Source organism: Gouania willdenowi, chromosome 24 (genome assembly GCF_900634775.1).
Source record: "Gouania willdenowi chromosome 24, fGouWil2.1, whole genome shotgun sequence".
Taxonomy (NCBI): Eukaryota; Metazoa; Chordata; class Actinopteri; order Blenniiformes; family Gobiesocidae; genus Gouania; species Gouania willdenowi.
In genome coordinates this window covers 4674564-4693898 of record NC_041066.1, presented here as the reverse complement: position 1 = coordinate 4693898, position 19335 = coordinate 4674564, and the positions used below count along the sequence as shown (strand labels likewise).

At 40.8% G+C, this 19335-nt stretch overlaps 1 protein-coding gene across 1 annotated transcript in view; it reads left to right on the top strand.

The window, feature by feature from the left end:
* map3k5 (mitogen-activated protein kinase kinase kinase 5) overlaps positions 1-19335 on the top strand; it is an 87211-nt gene that overhangs the window by 40076 nt on the left and 27800 nt on the right. Inside the window, exons 7-13 of the mRNA XM_028439334.1 lie at positions 4895-5065; positions 6162-6274; positions 11438-11597; positions 12223-12376; positions 14050-14157; positions 16828-16880; positions 17946-18041. Coding sequence (XP_028295135.1) covers positions 4895-5065; positions 6162-6274; positions 11438-11597; positions 12223-12376; positions 14050-14157; positions 16828-16880; positions 17946-18041 — 855 coding nt within the window. The remainder of the gene's footprint in view (positions 1-4894; positions 5066-6161; positions 6275-11437; positions 11598-12222; positions 12377-14049; positions 14158-16827; positions 16881-17945; positions 18042-19335) is intronic.

The window sequence follows — 19335 nt, the reverse complement described above, 5'->3', positions numbered from 1 at the left end:
GTTAAAAATAAAGTAAAAACATCTCCGTGCATCCATCTACGGAACTCCACGTCCCACAATGCAAAGCACGAAGATGCCAACAAATGTTTAAACTCTAAATATGATGGGACAAAAATGTCATCACCAGCAGCTTTAAAAATCAAGTTACTATCGAACCAAACCATTTATTTGGTTTTTAAAGAAGCATGTAAGCCCTATGCACTCAGACATTGGTTAGTGGTTTATTTGCAGAAACTCTGGAGCTCTGGCTGCTCGACAGGAGTGAGAAACTTTTGCCTAAATACCCATCATCCCTCTGGAGAGGTGCAGTCTCTGAAAGATCTGTGTGGAAGTGTGGTGTGTTTAACTCCCCCCTCAGTAACTGTGAGAGGAGATACAGTTTCTCCTGACACTTGGTGCCATGCTGCTCTTGACTTTACAGGATAGCACGTCTGATTTCTGTCACGGTGGAGGATGTTGTGAAAGAGCTTGCACAGTAATGAGCAGACTGAAAGATGAAGTAGCTGAACTGGCTCGTTTCAGTGGGTTTGTAACAGGCACGCTGATGCTTCTCAGTCCCAGTAGTCTTGGTTATACTATTCTCCTTTTTGATCTACCTCTAATTGGAAAGACACATTTTTCTTGCTTGAAAATACAGTGTCGAAACTGTGTGAGTTATACCTCATACACAGCTTTTCCATTGTAGTCGTTTGGGTTTTGTTTTTTTATGCTGGAAGCTGGCATGATTGCTGCCAACACAGGACTGGTTTTACTTAGATTATTTAGACCTTCTAGTTTCAAAACCAGAGCTTTTCCTTTGCCATCAAAAAAAGATAATGTATTATTACGCCAATTTAAACCCATCATTTCTCACTCCTTTACTAAATCCAATCCGAATTAGCTTTCTAAGCATTGTAATGTGATATGACGCAACAACTTCAGCTGTGCAATTTATGAATATGTAGGGGAACAAAGAGAAATTAATATTCAAAAAATATTAATTAATAATTTTGAATATGTTCGTTGCCAGAGGTGCCATCTAGAATTGAGTTTTAAGTGTCCTAGATCACTTTATTTTAATTAATTGTTACAGTTCCCTGTTTTTGTAGTGGGTTCTTGACGTCAGAATAGAGGTTTAATAAAAGTTTAAATGTCAATAAAAACACAGCATTTACAATATGTACATGTTTATTTTACAGGCTTATTAACATGATGATCAATTAGGCAGTTTCACAATTATTCACAGTTATTTTGACTCATTGGTATCACACAAAATGTAAATTTTAAACACGGATGTATGGTATATACACATTCTGAGTGTTTTAGATGTTCGTGTGAATTTGTGATTTATAGGGATTTTCTAACGCTCTGAGGAGGATGAGGAGGAAGAAGGAAAATGGAAAGTTTAAGTAATGAAATTAATCAAACTTTACCAAAATGAAAATTATGAACTATGAATCTAGAATTTTCGATTGAGAGAATTTGTTAAATTATGAATTACATTTCTGCCAGAATTGTGTGCGCGTGCAGTTTTACCCTCCTTCGAAGAGGCATGATGATGACAGCTCCTTCTGCCTAACCAGCTGTGTGTGGGAAAAAGCTTTTCCTGCGTTTTTCCGAGTATTCACTGTACGGGCCCGTCTGTCGGCCTGGCTGGGTTTCTGGTTCTCCTACATGACAAGTTCTCAAATCAAAGATGCTAGAGTTCGTTAAAGGTTACTCATGGGAGGCTATAAAAGTTGACTGGCTCCAAAAATGAAAAACTGCTTGGTTATCTTAAAAAATGGAGATAAAACTTAAAGTTAGTTCCTGACTGGAGAGAAGTTCAATCAATTTCTCAAAAACTCTGCATCACTAAACTGAAAAACTTCTGTTTAAGTCAGGAGGACTTGACAGAGGTAAGAGCAAGAGTGAGAGTATTGGAACTGAGTAAGAGAGGTAAGAGCGCTGGAACTGGGCTGATAAGAGGGAGCGAGGTCTTTAATAACCATGTCAGGAGGTTATCTGATTGGTTAAAACACATCTGCAGTACAGAAGTGAGTGAGACCTAAATGGTTGGCAGGAAGAAGCGCAAGTCTCAACTTTCCTGTAAAGAAGACAAGATGGTGGGGCTGTCCCACATGTGCTTTTTAAACAAAGAGTCATAAAACTAGATAGGGTGTTACCACGTTAGGTCTAAAATGGAGGATGGGTGTGTGCAGATTGTATGAACCCTTGAAAAATGACTTTCAATTTATTATCCCTTAAATGACTGATTTGAATTATTTCTAGCTTTAAGCATAACAAAAGAGGACAAAAACACTTTAATCAATGATCATGGAATATGAAGAGTTATAAACATTTCCCTTGAAAGATGATTACATTAGTGATTAAACATGTCAGATGGAGGCACACGATGAGTCTCTTTCCTGTAGAAAAATGGTTAAAATCGAGGTCCCATGTCTGAAATTGGTTTAAATCACAGTTCTGCCTTTAAAGCATTGGATGGTGTTTTCAGTTACATGGTTTATTTTTGTTTCTTCCATTTCCAACTTAATGTTGGAGAAGATGTCTGGGGTGTAACTTTTCTTCCACTGTGGAATGTATTTGATCTTTGGGGGAGAAGTGAGTGTTAGCACAGAGACCTGCAGGTCGTCGGTAGGGGGTCTGCAGGATGAAGAATGGCTGGGTTTGAAGAAATGTTCCTTGGTCCATTTTTCCATTGTTTTTGAGTCATAAAAGTGTGATAAAATTCCAAATGTGCAACAGTGTTTTTACCGCCTTTTGAGCATCGACCAGGGTTCCTACAAATATATATTAAATAGCTCCTTCATACTCAATAATAGAAGAAGAATAAAATGGAAGTGATTGGCATTAACAGCGACTCGGCTGCAGTGGTCAGCCAAGTAAAATGACAGCAGGGTCAGCATGTGAAGTTCAGGTTATCAGAACAAAGTGAAAGGCTTTCCATGGAAAAATTTGCATCTAAGAAACCCATCACCAAGTGCAACAGTAAAGCACTGAACTCTAGAAATGAGGAGACGTGTCATCTGGAGTGATTCCCAGAGGCTTCTCTGTCCGTTTGACCGTTACCGGGGAAACGGTACTTGTCTAACTGATTTGCGCAAGAGTAAAAGAACAAAGAGAAAATGTGCATTCTTTTCAGGAATTGGGCTCAGCTCATATTTAGAGACGGGCGATATTTTCGATTCCCCAAATAATACTGGCCGATATTTCCCATACTATGTCATATCTGTTGACATCGGTATTCAGATTCAGAATAATTAATTTATCCCAGAGGGGTAAATTTAGTTCGCAGTAGTGGGTTGGGTTGTAGCAAGGGACAGAACATTACACACACATCCACATTTCATCTTATCAGTCAATCATTGTGCAAGAAAAAAACAACAGCCTTGAAGTAGCTGCAGAAGTGACGACATTTGCGATGAAGTGCAATAGTGGCAATAAATAAATAAAAAGAATTGGTATTGGCTTTTCCACGGATATTAAAAAGTGATTCGTGCTGCTCTGCCTCTAGCTTTGTGTGACTGAATTTACTTTATTTATGGTGCTATATTGCTGATGACTTGTGGGAAAGAATATTGTTTGGGTTTCCTGAGGGGTCATTTTCTGTCAAAAGTAGAACTCACCTATTAAACATCAACTAAAACAGAACATCATTGAAAATCCTAACAGCATGTCGCACTAACGTTATATCACACAAATTCATCTGTTTACAAAGTGACGAATATAATTTCCTTTCTAATTACAGCATTTTTTTCAGTTAATTTGTAAAGCTTAGTGTCTTAACAATTGCAATTAGATGTGAGGGGAGGTGATTCCAGTAGGTGACCGCTCTATCCATTGCCATCTTTCCTAGTGCATTGGTTCTAGGCAAAGGCAGAGTTAAGTGATTGCTTAGGGCCTGTCTGGTGTCATAGCTATGCCTATCTTTGATTTGTAGAAGTTGAGAAAACAATGAGCCAGGTTTACCAGAAGTATATATCTTTCTGATAAACAAAGGTGGCTTTTTAATCTTCATTCTGCTTGCAAAAGCAATGTCTGTAAGTTTTTTCAGTTAGTAGACAGTGTTAATGATACGTTTCAGTCATTTTATTTGCTAATATAGATTGTGGTACAATGTTTCCTACATGTTAAAATAGCAAGCTTGTTAACCGCTATTGGAACACTAGCTCCATAGCTATCGTAATCGATCTGCACTTCATATACAAACGTTACAAACAAATGTTATGTGTAATATTTGCTGCACAATATTGAAAGTTTTTTTTTGATTCTGCATTGTTACAGTTTCACAGACTCCATGTTTGTTGTGGCGTTCTTTCAACTGTTTAACTGTTTTAGTCTGGATGACTACTAAGGCTGAGACAGATAAAGTTGAGTTAAGGCAAAAATATTAAGAATTAATTTGAATAGGTGTTCTTATTTTTGAACAGATGATGTTAATTTGTGGAATACATCCTGTGTGACATTAAAAAGTATAATTAACATGTTATTTCCTTGGAAATGTGTATAATGTTACCTAAAATTAGGTTGGGGTGAAATCGGAAATTTAATAATACTGCAGAGATGGACAGTTTCATGCTTCCAGCTCTGTGGGAAAAGTTTCTGGATGACCCCTTTCTCTTCCAACATGACTGCACACCAGTGCACAAAGACAATCCACATAGTCTGTAATTACCTAAACTAAACAGAGCTGTTCAGAGACCAGTTCTCATCTAACCAAGGAAGAATGATAAAATATTCCCACTTTCCTTGAAGAAAGGACGTTGTTATAGCTGCAAAGCTGCACCACATTAAACCTCATGGGTAAAGAATGGGAGCTCACTCAGGTTCATGCAAACAAGTGCTTCCTTTTTTATCTTTATCATCTATTTTTATCAAGTAAATGTGGACAATTCTTTCCTTGTGAATGTAGGAGGAACCTTCCTGGTGACCGACAGAAGGCCTTGGACATTATGCTACCGCTGGTGGAAGGAGACGAGCAGGTGGCGTCCGACATTTACTGCCTGGTGGGGCGTATCTATAAGGACATGTTCCTGGAGTCTCACTTCATTGACACGGAGAGCCGAGACAGCGGCACGCACTGGTGAGATGTTTGTTTACTTTAAGGGCTGTGGTCACTCACTATATGGAGCTTCTTATCAGAGCTGTGCTCGTGAAGGTAAACTTTTGTGGGTAAAGTTAATTGTAAGGTTTCAGTCCATAAATGAAGTCTCTTTAAAGCAGCAGTTTGACTGATGTCATCTTAGGCTGCACAACTTGGTCATGTATGGACAAACTGAGGAATGTTCACACTGTGATTAAAGCACCAGGTTTCATGTTCCCAATCTGCAAATAACTGATTAGGTTTGTTTACTTGTGCAGCGCACCTTTAGAGCAGATACAAAATACAGGAAGCAAAACATTCAACTGTGAGCCAAATAGCAAAATAATAATAATTTTGCCATCAAAAGCCTTTTCTCAGTGTTGTTGTTATTTTTTTGGAAGAAAACCAATGTTCAGACGTTAAAGTTTTCAATAAAGCAAAAAATACAGATTTTTTTTTTTTTTTAATCTTTCAGAATCTGGTGTCAGATTTCAGATAGTTTTAGTACAAAATATTCTGTGGGTCTTTAAAAATCAGTCATAATACTCAAAAACGGATGGCACTGAGGGGGGTAGAAATTCTGAAAATGGCTGGCACTGAATGAGTTAATGATGTAAAAACACTGATGGATGTCAGAGTGTCAGTGACACAGAGGCTTTTTAGCACCTCAGAGACGAGACGTGCAAACACTCTGCTGCAATGGAAGCAAACCTCTGCACAGCTCTTGGGACGGTGAAATGTCTGATGGTACATGTGCTGATTCTGTGGCTTTATGAGCTTGTTGTCGTGAGAGCCAAACATCAACCAGTGGAAGCTGATGTAACATTAGCACACATGGCTTCTAATTGTTTTAAGATCTGCTATATTTCCCAACTGAGATAACCTGACTGCCATCCGGCAGTTTTTATTCCCGCTTTATGTTGTCCTGGCAAAGGCGTTGGAGAACATTCACACTTTGAGCAGAGCATATTGCTCATTAATAAATAATATTGACCGTGTTGGGGTGTTGCTCACAGTCATTAGGCCTGCTGGTGTAAAAGTGTCTCAGAAGCCCTGGGAAGCCTCTTACTAGTTTATCTTGTTCATGTTTTCTTAGGTTTAAGAAAGGCTTTGAATCTGAGCCGACGCTACACTCTGGCATCAACTACGCAGTTTTACTGCTGGCGGCTGGACACCAGTTTGATTCGTCCTTTGAGCTTCGTAAAGTGGGTGAGTGGGTCCCAGGGAGAGCGGTAATTTGTGTATTGTACTTTTATTGTGTTATTTACTGGTATTTTGTAATCCTGCAAGAGTCGACTGATCTAAAACAGGGTTTACACGTAAAGATAATCAAGCTGTTTTTGTTTTGATTTTCCCCTTCAGGACCAGTACATTTTATAAGATTACCTATAAGATTATCCTGTGGTCTGAGGTTTGTTGAGAGTGAATTTGTCCTGATAATTGACTCTGAAACAGGTTCGGGGCCGACAATCGTAAATATCAAACCTGTTCGATAATTATGACCAAAACTCCTTAAGGGTTTGGGGAATGGAATGTAGCCAGTCAATAAGCAAGCTGACTGAAAAACATGTACTGCTGTGTAGAGCTGAAGATCTTTGCCCCTTGGTTCTGGTTCAGTCTTAATCTCTCTTTTTTATACGCGCTCGGGTTAGGCTCGGCCGCTGTGTGAACTGATTGGCACAAGAAAAATGCACTAATGGATGCAGAGGAGGCCATTTGAAGACTGGCCTAGGGAAAATTAATTAATGATGTTCTTGACTCGTTTTTGAGCTTGAATAGTGTCAGGCTGTAACAGGTTCAGACCTAAAAAATCAGCTTCATTTGGGTTCAGACGGATTGGGCCGTATTTTCTCAGGCTCGGGCCATGCTGGGCCATGTGGAGCCTAACTTATGAGGCCCAATTACAGCTCTAACGCTGCATTCCAGGCAAACCTGAACCCAAAATTTCTAAGTTTAAAATTCCAAACTTCCAGTTTAAGCATGTTAACATGGCTGACTGTATTCCAAGTCACTTTTTCAAGTAGGAGGTTGGAAAATACAGAGTTCTGAGGTGTACTCTGCTTAATTTTAATCATTAGTCTGCACTACATTCAGCATCTATTATACCATACATATCTTAATCTGGAAACATGGCAGCGTACACCCAGAAATACAACTTTAGGACTCCAGTTAACCAAACACACTCAAAACATACAAACCTCAATCATCATAACCATGACTTGGATAGAAACTGTCTCCACATTCACCAATAAACACATCGAAGATCATTCGAAAACTTGATTTTGTGTTGAATCTTTAGTCCAACCTGTTACTACTAAAGTTTTGTTTATACATGTTTTACATACAAGTGACCTTAGGTGTCATTTTTCAGCCAATAGGACTACACAAGGGTTAAATAAACATTTGATGCAACTGTTGTCATAACGCTTATGTGCTGACTTGTGAATAAGACTAACTGAACGAGCAGCCCAAACAACGACTGAAAACAAAGAAATGAAACCAAAACATGACAAATAAATCCACAACCCACCCACAAAACCTCAGATCATGACAGATGTGAAATTTCAATGACTATTTTCACCTGGTTAAGTAAAGGCTCATTTTAGTTTAGCTAGTTTTTTCATGTAACTGTTTCATATAATGTATTGGGTGGGTTATATTTGTTAAATATGTAACTGAGGCTTGGGTTTCTCTGGAATCTGAGGGTCAGGAATGTGGAAAACAATCCTGAGAATAATACAGCAGCTTCCTGATTTTCTCGTGGGAAGCGTGTTGATGTTAGCTAATCAGTCAGGATAGATCACAGTTCCAAAGCTTCTTCACTGCAGGTTGCAGCGTGTCTAAAGGTTTGCACATACTTCAGGAGCACTGAGAATTTAATTGGGAAACTGTTGAGCGACTGTTTGCTGTTGTTAATATTCCATCACTTGGTCAGTCTGCATTCAATGGAGTTGCGTGCTGAGTGAGCAGCGTGATCTGACACACAGACATCAAATCAATGGGCCGAGGTCCTAAAATACATAAAATGTGTTCCCTTGTCCTTCTCTTATATATTTTGTTAAAGGAAATGTTTGAAATCTAATTTCAATAAAGGTATACTCCACAATTATGTTTTGAAACACTTTTTGTTATTCTTGGTGAAATGATCATTTCATGCTGAGTGTAGGAGCTGGAATCCTGTAAAAACTCTGACCAATCCCTGCCAGTCGGTCCAAATGGAAAGAACCAATCAAATGCCTTCATGTCTTCACTATGCAGCAGCCGTCTATGCCGGCTGTGGCTGCTACAATGTGCACCAATAGCTTACAATATCAGCTTCATACACATCAGAAGTAGCTTCAGTACACATCTTTGTGTTGTCCGTAATAATAAATAAAACTGTATTTAAAGGCACACTCTGTAACTTTTGGCCACTAGGGGCGCTAGACCGGTAACTTTCACGCAAGCGCCCCTCTTGGCCAAAAGCGCCACAGCACTGTCGCAAAAATCAGTCAGTCAGGCCAGCCTCCCTTCGTCTTTTGATTGTGTATGCAGACAGTAGTTGACCTGTAACTTTGGGATAAGGATTGGCTCTCAGGGCTGGGGTGCGAAGCGGGGCTGGGCTCATGCCGTGGCTACAGTTTATGGGCTGGAGGAGCAGCCGCCACCACCACCCTCCTCTCCCCGCCGCTGGAGTCCCGGCGTGTGGCCTTCCTTGCCGCATTGGTGGCGCTCCCTCCCTATTCCCTGGCCTCGCCGCAGTCGTTGGCCTCCTTAGCTGAGGGTCTGACACACAGACATCAAATCAATGGGCTGAGGTCCTAAAATACCTAAAATGTGTTCCTGACTGTCCGCCGGGGTTGGGGCGGACAGTCAACCTTGTGCACGCCGGGTCGCCCGTCCTCTCCGACCCCTGGCGAAGGGGGCCGACAACAGTGGTGAGGCCAGGGACTAGGGGGAAAACGCCACTGACGCAGCGAGGAAGGCCGAGCGCCGGGACTCCAGCGGCGAGGAGAGGAGGGCGGTGGTGGCAGCTGCTCCTTCAGCCCATAGACTTTAGCCGAGGCACGAGCCCAGCCCTGAGAGCCAATCCTTTTCCAGAAGTTACAGATCTGACTTGCCGACATCCCTTACTAAAGAATCCACGTTTAACTGAACTATCGCGGCGATCAGTGCACCATTAACCCAACACGATACTACCATATTGTGCTCTTTTGACTGTAAACACAGGCTAAACTTGTTTCAGCTGCCCACAACAATGGTGCCGGGTCGGGAAATGCCCGTATGTTATGACGTCACGTGGGAACTATATATGTCCGAGCCTGCGGTCACGGGACTGCCATAAAGTGAAATGTTCTCCAGGCATTCACCAGGTCACATGACCTGGTGAAAGATGGTCCGTCTCCTCCAAACTTATATAGTTGGTATTTTAAGGTCAAAAAGTCCACAGTGTGCCTTTAAAATAATGTAGAAAAAATCACAACAAAAACCTAAATAAAGAGGGAATCAAAGAAATCAGGAGGGACCTTATGTAAACACTGCACTGAAATCAACGACCTTGTCGAATTCGGCCAACCTCGGCTGCTCCCCATGGATTTTTATTTTAAAGTATAAAATCGCTCCAAAAAGTGTCTTGTTTTTTTTTTTTTTAATAAATGTGCAAATATTTTGTTTTAGGTAATACATTGAGCAGCTTTTATTTTATATATATTTCCACTATAAATACTCTTCAACCCAGGGGTGCCAGGGTGAAATTGGTCAGGGGGCCAAATTTTTTTCAAGCTAGACCTCAGGGGGCCGAATTACACTTTTGGCCTGAAAGACCAAACACTGACTCAACACATGAATATACTGCTTGAAAATATTCATGAAGGCCTGCACATGAAAAATAAATTGCATTGGCATCACAATAGCCTCACAATGAGGCCTACAATTACATAGCAGCTTAAAGCAAGTTACCCTCTAAAAACTAAACATTGTCCTATCCATACAAGTAGCCAACATTTATAAATGAGAAATGCAACAAAATAGATAAAACACATTTCCTATAAATAATACAAGTGTGAACTGTAAATTACTTTGATCATATTTATTCAAGGTTTGCACATGAAAACATGCTAATGCATAATTAGGCCAATTAAAAGAAGGCCAGGCCAAGTAGGCCTAAATGAGTCACAGTAGACCAAGTGACTGAATATCCAGTAGGAGTTAGTAAAACAAAAAGGTTCTTGAAAAAATTGCCGAATATGACCTATCTTTAAACATTACATTGGCTCAATAAAAGATGGCACATTAACTTTGCCAGTCAACACCAGTAAACTCCAACCCACATTTCCACACACCCATGCCTATGGCACTAGCCTACTGTACAGCCTACATTAGTCAACCCCAACCACTTTTATTCCCTCCCACCCATATAACACAGGATTATGATAAATGGAGAGACAAGCCTTCTTCAGCTACATTTTACTTGTAGAAGCCTGACACCTTTTAACTTTCACCAGCTTCGCTCAGCTGCAGCTGAGGAGAGCAGCAGCAACAGACTAACTGATGGATTCCACCAAAATTAAAGGTCCCATATTATGCTATTTTTCACCCATCTCCATTTGTTCTAAGAACCCCAACAACATAGTAGTTGAGGTTTATTTTCCCAAACACGCCTGTTTTCTGGAGTTTTAGCCTCTGAAAAGTAACTTTCTGACCAATTCTAAAACAGGGCTGTGTGAGTGGGCGTGTCCATAGACGCGGACTCCACCTATGACTCCACACAACAGTTGATCACTAGCGACTTTCTTTTGCTCTTCACACACTTTTTGTTGTTTTTAGCCAGAAAACTGCACAGTACAGTAAAACACATGGCTATTTAAGTGGATATTGTGATTGTGAGTCAGAAAAACACTGTTTTATGAAGTGTATGCGCCATGCAGCAACAGCAGCTGTTTCAGCTGCTTCAAACACTTACCGGAGCTGCTATGTTGCATTATTGTCATCATCTCATGTAGAGATTACAGGAATAGTCCATTCACACATGAAATCGGGACACACATATAAAATAAATAAAAATTAGATAAAAAATTATTAAAAATCAACCATATCAACCACGGGCCGGATGTGATGTACAATCAGGCAGGGGCTGGACCGCGGGCCGTAACCATGGCACCCCTGCTTTAATCTGTTTACGAGTTCTGGTTTGAGTAAACATGTTAACTTGTGACTGGATCCTGAGAGTTGTGTTGATTAACGATTAATTAATAACACTTTGGTGCATCACTAGTTACCGTGATTTCTGTAAAATATCCAGGACTATGATAATGGGTTTTTCCTGTCTTGCTAATGTTCTCAGGCCTGTGGTCTCCTCAAACTCCAATTCATCATTTCTTCTCCTGCATATAGGTGTCAAACTGAGCAGCCTGCTGGGTAAGAAAGGCAGCCTAGACAAGCTGCAGAGCTACTGGGACGTGGGTTTCTTCCTGGGTGCCAGCATCCTGGCCTGTGACAGCATCAGGGTCATCCACGCCTCTGAAAAACTCTTCAAACTCAAAGCTCCCATCTGGTGAGGAGACGGATTGTCACACTACAGATCCCAAAGCAGCCATCTGCGTCTGTGAAGAGAAGGAAATGTCACTTTGGTCATTTGCATCGCACCTTTGTGTTGTTGTTTTATTGATATTTGTTTTTATGATATACTTTCCCTGAAATATTAAGTTATGGAACTGTCTGACACTAACGGTTAAGAAGAGACCAAGAGCACAACTAAAATGTCATTATTTTAATGTATATATAATCGGTTCTCGCTTTCTTATTTCTGCCTGGTTTCCTTGTGACCTTAGTGGAATGTGTCATATCTGCAGCTTTACAATGAAGTGTGTGCCCCTCGGTGCATGAAGCCCCTGCTGGTCTTTATTTGTGTAATGCTGTGAAACCTCTTTAAACTTCCATTAATGTCAAATAGAAAAATGAGGCCCTGCACAGAAACACAATTAAACACTATTGTTTGTCGGGGTTACGTGTTTTGAAATAAGGTTATTGCTTTAAAAACAATATAATATAAATGCAAATGATCTGCCACCAACTTATTCATGGTGTTTTCAAACTGTGACTTCAGACAAGTTTTCAGGATTTTGGATTCCGGTTTGGTGAACTTTCTCCTAAATACGTATTTTCTGCTCGGTTCTCAGGTACCTGCGCTCGCTGGTGGAGACCATCCTGATCTACCAGCACTTCAAAAAGCCCAGCAGTGATCAGCTGCCGCCCAAACAGGAGCTCGTAGACTTCTGGATGGACTTCTTGGTGGAGGCTACCAAAAAAGACGTCTCCTCCGTCCGATTCCCAGTAAGTGACTGAAAACTTGAACCAATCGTTCCTTTTGGCAACTTCCAGCATCCCAAGAGAACCTTGACCAAATGATCACACACAAACGCTCACTGGTGGCTTCACACTGGAAGGTATGGAAGGGCTCAGCCTTAGTAGTAGAGTAAATATCCAGGGTAAAATATTCACTTGGCCTAATAGTTAAGGAAGTGGGTTTGTAACCTGTGGGTCATTGGTTCAAATACACTGCGGGACATTGAGTAAGTCCCTTAACTCTAACTACTTCTGGGTCATCATTGCAAATGAGAACTTGTTCTCAATAATTTATCTGGTTAAATGAAAGTAAAATAAAAATGTTAACTGTCGAGTTCAATAGTGTTTAAAGTTGCATCTTTTTCTAATGCCTCAAATTGGCAGTTGGCGTGCTTCTTCAGGTGAATTATTGCCACCTATGGACTGGCATGTTAAACCTTTTTAACGTCTACTTAAAGGCACACTGTGTAACTTTTGGCCACTAGGGGCGCTAGACCGGTAACTTTCACGCAAGTGCCCATAGTGGCCACACGCGCCGCAGCACTGTCGCAAAAATCAACAAACAGTCAGTCAGGCCAACCTCCCTTGTCTTTTGATTGTGTATGCAGACAGTAGTTGACCTATAACTTTGGGATATGGACTGGCTTTAAGGGTTGGGCTCGCGCTGCTGCTGCAGTCTACAGGCTGGAGGAGCAGCCGCCACCGCCGCCCTCTTCTCTACGCCGCTGGAGTCCCAGCACTCAGCCTTCCTCCCTGGCCTCGCCGCAGTCATCGGCCCCCTTCGCCGAGGGTCGGCACGGCGGCAAATGGGGCCGACTACAGTGGCGAGGCCAGGGAGTAGGGGGGAAGTGCCATCATTGCGGTGAGGCGGGCCGAGCACCGGGTACCCGGTGGCGGGGAGAAGAGTGGGCGGTGGCGGCTGCTCCTCCAGCCCATAGACTGCAGCTGCGGCGCAAGCCCAGCCCTGAGAGCCAATCCTTATCCCAAAGTTACGGGAATCCACGTTTAACTGAACTATCACAGCGATTAGTGCACCATTATTGTTCTCTTTTGACTGTAAACAGAGGCTAATTCCTTTCAGCTGCCTACAACAATGGCGCCGGGTCGGGAAATGCCTGTATGTTGTGACGTCACGTGGTCACGTGACTGCTGTAAAGTGGAACGTTCTCCAGGCAGTGTCCAGGTCACATGACCTGGTTAAAGACTGTCTGTCTCCTCCAAACTTACATAGTCGGTATTTCAAGAGGGAAGCCCCTCTTGGAGCATTGATACTGTCAAGTACTGTATATTGGCCTGAAGAATCATTTAAAGTAACTCATTTGGGTCAACTCTGTAGGTCAGAAAGTCCACGGTGTGCCTTTAAACTGGTTTAGATGGTCGTTCGCACATCTTTAAACTGCAGAACTGATTACTAGCACAACACACACCTGTTGATGCGGAAATCTGAGTTTCTTCTTCTTGTTCTTCCTCTTCCTCATATATCAGTATGACAATAACAGATGACAGAAGATCATCTTTTTACGGCTTTGCCACTTTATAAGTTCAATTGTTAATTATTTGTCTGAGTTGCACCATGAGATGATGCAGATAAATGTTATAATGGTAACACATGTAACTTTTTATAAAGCTTTTTTTACTGCTTACTTTTGTTTCTTGTTCAGGTGTTGATACTGGAGCCCACCAAAGTGTACCAGCCTTCATATTTATCCATAAACAAAGATGTTGATGACAACACAGTATCTATTTGGCACGTTGCCCCTGATGATAAGGTAAACAAACATCTTTTAACGTCATCTTCTTCTGTCCATAGTTTGTGAACCTGTGTTGTTTTTCTAATCTAGAGAAATTTAACAACCGTTAGTCACTCAACCATGGAAACTGCGTCACGGTCATTGGCAAAAGAAGGATGTTTGGTTTCTACTAGGGATGCACCAAAATTAAAATTTGAGGCCGGAGCCGAATAAAATATAAACGCTTGGCCGAATATCGAATGCGGTTAAGTTTTTCACTATTTTTTTAAATAGCCTAGAATACATTTTTAGACGTTTTTTAAAGAAAGTAAATGTTTACTGAATATTATGTCATTTTTAAAATATTCCTGTTGCCTTTGCTTTTCAAAAAAAGCACAACAAAGTTTTTCATTTATATTAGTCCTTCAAATAAAACAAAACATGCATTAAAAAAAAAAAGCTAAAGTGCATTAAAGGGGTATGATGAAAAAATCACTTTCTAATGGTTTTGCTACAGTGATATACATCCCTTTAGCCTCATTCATAGGGCCAAAGTTGAAAACTTTATTTTTCCTCCCTCCCTTGTTATTCCACATTTTGTAAAAAGTCAGCTTTAAATGGGCGAGTTGAATTGCCCACGTTGATAGGTGACGTCACCTAACACACCTCCTAGAATGTGAGCTCCTCCCCCTCCCTCTCTATCTAACAGCTAAAACAAACACTGCGGTTTAATATAGAATATATATTATACTTTATAGCCATATATGTAAATGCAAACTGCACTACTGGACGCCCAAACTGCACTACTTTTTCTGCTGCCGATCATGTTGGGAGTCACTGCTTGGAGCCACGGACCCATTGTTTACACATAAAAGTTGTTAGCACTCCGTGCTAATGCTACACCAGTCTATGCAGTGAGACCCGGTGTAGTGTAAGGAAACAATGGGGATGTTTATGGATTCGTGGCTCACAGCGCTAACGGACTCGGTTGTGGAATTGGACAGCTTCCAACTTTTACGCGGTGACGGACGACGGCAAGCGGTAAGCGTAAAGAAGAGAGTCTGGTTGTGTTTGTGTGTGGAAAGGAGGAGCTGCTGCAGGTTCTGCAGCAACGCACACACACTTTTCTGAATCACTGCACGTTGTTTGATTGCGTCACACACTACTATTCGGCCTTGCTTTTAACTCACTTAACCGAAGGCTGAATGTGGCTTTTTTTTGCAATATTTGGCCGAATATATTCGGTGCATCCCTGGTGTCCACTGATTGGATAAAATCTTACTAATAGAAAACACCAGTTATCTATTAAGGCAATAGCTGCAGACTGCCTTTAGATTAGCTCAAGAACAGTGTGAACAGAGTTTAAATGAATGCGTTTCATTTCTGATCTGCGTCATTTAGAGCCAGATGTTAATCAGGGTTTGGGTTTGGTTGAAGTTCCTGTGAAAAGAATTCAAATAGCTTTAGCCTGTGATCGGATTTTGCACAATTTCAAGCCACCATTTGTGTGGGCACTTTTGCCCACATGCCACCTACTGTGTATATCCATTTTAACTGCACAAATCTCACCCAGGCCCCTTTCTATGTGTTCCTAAATCTTATGCGTATCTGATATTTCTCAAAGCAACTGCTGTCTGAACGGCTAGGTCGCGTTAATACGACCTTTACATTGGTGAAATGCAATAAACGTCACAATTTTGCATCCCAGGAGGAGGGGCTGGGAAAGAACAGCTGGAGAGGATGGAGTGGACAGTGGAAGAAGAATGAGGTCTTAGAATTTAAAAAGATGTATATATTATTCATATTATCAATGCCACACACACGCCAAGACACAACCTCTTTTCATGGATGCGGGAGAAATACAGTATAGGAGAAAGTCAATGCTTTGGGCTCACCGCTAACCCTTAGGAAATCATAACCAAATAAATCATCTTTAGTATGAATTAGCGAGGCAATGGAAGCCAGGCTTTCTTGTCCAACATCAGTGCCTGACCTCACAAATGAGAATTCCCTCTCCTAAACCTGAGATGAAAAGATGAAGCTATTGCTGCAGTGTGGACAGGATTCATATTAAAAGCTTCAGATTAAAAGGGATTAGTGAAGTAAATTCCATCTTCAATAATTTATTAGCAATATTTTAGAAAGTATAATGTTTATGGGAGGAAAAGAAGATGTTTCCTGATGCAGAGTGAGTGAAGGAAGCTTGCTTTATTTGCTCTCCAGATGACTCAACACTAACATGAACTAGTTCAACAACATCTTACTCACAGCAATATTGCTTGGTTGAAAAATATGTTAAGTTACCTTGGAGAGTAATTTTCCCTGATTACCTTGTGGTATAATAGACCGTCTTTATTAGAATTTGGTTTTATTAAAATGTTTTGTGTTTTCATTGCTGTTACATAACACGTAACTATAGCAACACTCCTGATGCTCAGATGCTAATGAGGATTAAACTGCCGCGGATGGTTTCAGCTCTTCTTCTGTCATTTTTAGTGGTTTTTAATTATTTTTATTCTTTTCTCCTCTTTTTTTTTTTTTTACAGTGGCTTTATTTATTTTTCTAACACCACTTTTTGAGAAAATAAATTAACCATCTGAATGGTTTACATTCTAAAAGTAACTTTCATGACCACGTTTATACCTCTAATTATAATATCTGATGTAAATGCACTTTTGATGTATTTTTTTTGTTTAACGCTCTTGCAGAATAAAGGGATACATGAGTGGAACTTCAGCGCTACGTCCGTCCGAGGTGTCAGGTCAGTGTCTGCAGCTTTGTGAGCTTCATAATGTCAATTTAATTATCCTTTGTAGAGGATGCTCTGAACAGGATCGGGATGTGATCGTAATTGGCTGATATTGGTAAAGCAGGGCTTCTAATGAAAGTGATCAGTTGATGTGGCAAACAATGTAACCTGTGTTTCATACGCGTGGCTAATATCTCAGTCGCTTAAAGCTGTGTGGCTTTATTGTCAGTGGGTTTTGTTAAATGTAGAGAAAAGTAAGGGTTGACTCACTTGAAACAGTATTTTGGAACAAGATTGGTTGTTGCACTTGATATAGATGGAACGTTTCTGTCGATAAACAATTGCTGTTTTAAGTTTTAAAAACCCCAACTCTAACTACTTCAGTTATGTCTCTGAGTGAATCTGTTACTGAGAAACTGTCGTGCTGCAGCTGTCACTACTTCATCTCCTCACACTACATCAGTGCTCTTCACAATATCTGGGACTGCTCCGTTTCCTCCTCGGTCTCTCAGAGGAACAACTTAGTGTCAGATCGCACAGAGAGAGAGAGAGAGAATGAAGGGCCGTGCTCGCACGTTGCTAGGGAACAACTTCATTTCTGTGCCCACTCAGCCTGCAGACAGTCAGCAGGACACAATGGCAGATCTTTCTCTCACACACACACATACACACACACACTCCATTGTCCAGCTCAGCAGCTCTGGTCTTGGCCCACTCACTAAGAAGTGCTTGGAGGAAAAATGCTCATCCTGCCTCACAAAAGCTTTAATTAAAGTACTTTAAACTGTGTGTGTTGATCTTTATTGTAGGAATTCTGCATCAGTGAGTTTGACCAACTGCTCATTGATGACCCCTTTAAGTGCTTTGTGCAGTACCTGCTGCAACACGTGCTTGAGCTTGTGCTTAGCTGATAGAGTTGCCAGTTACCTTCTGCGGCGGCCGTTTGTTTAATAACAGGCACCTAAATGTCAGAAATTGAGTCTAAATAGCCTCGTTCTCTCTATGCGAGTCATATCTTCTGCTCTGAAGTGGCTTTCATTAGCGTGCACAGCTGACTGTGGACTCTCTCCTCCTCAGCATCTCCAAGTTCGATGAACGCAGTGCCTTCCTTTATGTCCTTCATAACGCAGAAGACTTCCAGATCTACTTCTGTACAGAGATGCACTGTAAAAGGTTGGTCTGATTTAACGTTAACTCTTTCATTTAACTCTCTTGTCAGCCTTGTATTTATAAAGGAGAGGAGATCATGGAGAGGCTCGTTTTACTGGAAATAGCAACTGAAGAGCAACACTTTAACATAGAAGGAATGTTATTAAATAATGAAACGAGATCAATTAAAATCTGAAGGTTTTTGCACCTAATAGATTTCTGAAGCATTTCACAACAGTATCAAATTATTTATGTCATCTAAAGCTTTTCATTTTGCAAAATTCAATGTAAAGGAAAAAGGAAACAGTATTTAGATTTGACAAAATGTCACATTTTATCTAGTGTGAGAGACACACTGTGGATCGTTTGCGGACAACTGCATGATTTGAGTGAATGAATGAATTATTGAACGCATACATGTGTGCCAGCCCAATCACATGGGGAATCGTGAAACTGTGACGGAAATGAATGAATCTTTATGTGCACCAACACACATTCCTCCTTTTTTCGTGCCGATTGGAAGGAAATTCAAACGGATGTATTTAAATTTGAAGCTATTACCGTGAACCCTTAACATTTCCCCCAGCTTTAGTCCTAACCAACTCCTCTACCACAATTATACACTTTGGATCAGTTTACCAAGAACATCAGGATTATTTGTACAGTATTTTTACAAAAGCAAACATTTACAACAAAGAATAGACCAGAGCATGTAATGTGCAAAGTCACCCACAGAGGGTGATGTAGAACCAGCTGAAAGAGCTTAACATAAGGATTTATTGATTTATTTATTTTTTACAGATCCAGAATCAGTTTTTTGATCTGGATCATCACCAAAATTTGATCACTTGTTGTTTTCCCATGTATAAATAAATAATGTTGGCAAAAACAAAACGTCGTTGACAGAGGTAAATATCCACATTTTACAATAAAACAACCTAAAACATAAACACATAAGCACATTAAAGCTGAGGTCTGGAGTTTCTGAGAGGACGTCTTGATGTCCTGCCCTCTTCCTACCCCTTCCTCTGCAATCTACCAAAAGCCACGCCTCTAAGCGTGTGCACGCACTTCGTCGCATCAGGACGTATTGATATAGGTTTATGGGTGATCCTGGCAATGGACATTTTTGAAGTAAGAGCTTCGGAGCGCTCCAACATGACGCTATGCTGCTCAGTGATACCTTTTTGCTGTTGTGATGTACACATTCTCATTTCCGTGCATTGTTTACGCACACGCATTCCCTTTGATTGACAGAGTCCACTCCAGGAACTCGAAGCCTTTTGGCGCTCGTTTCCATTTATAAGGGTTTTATGGG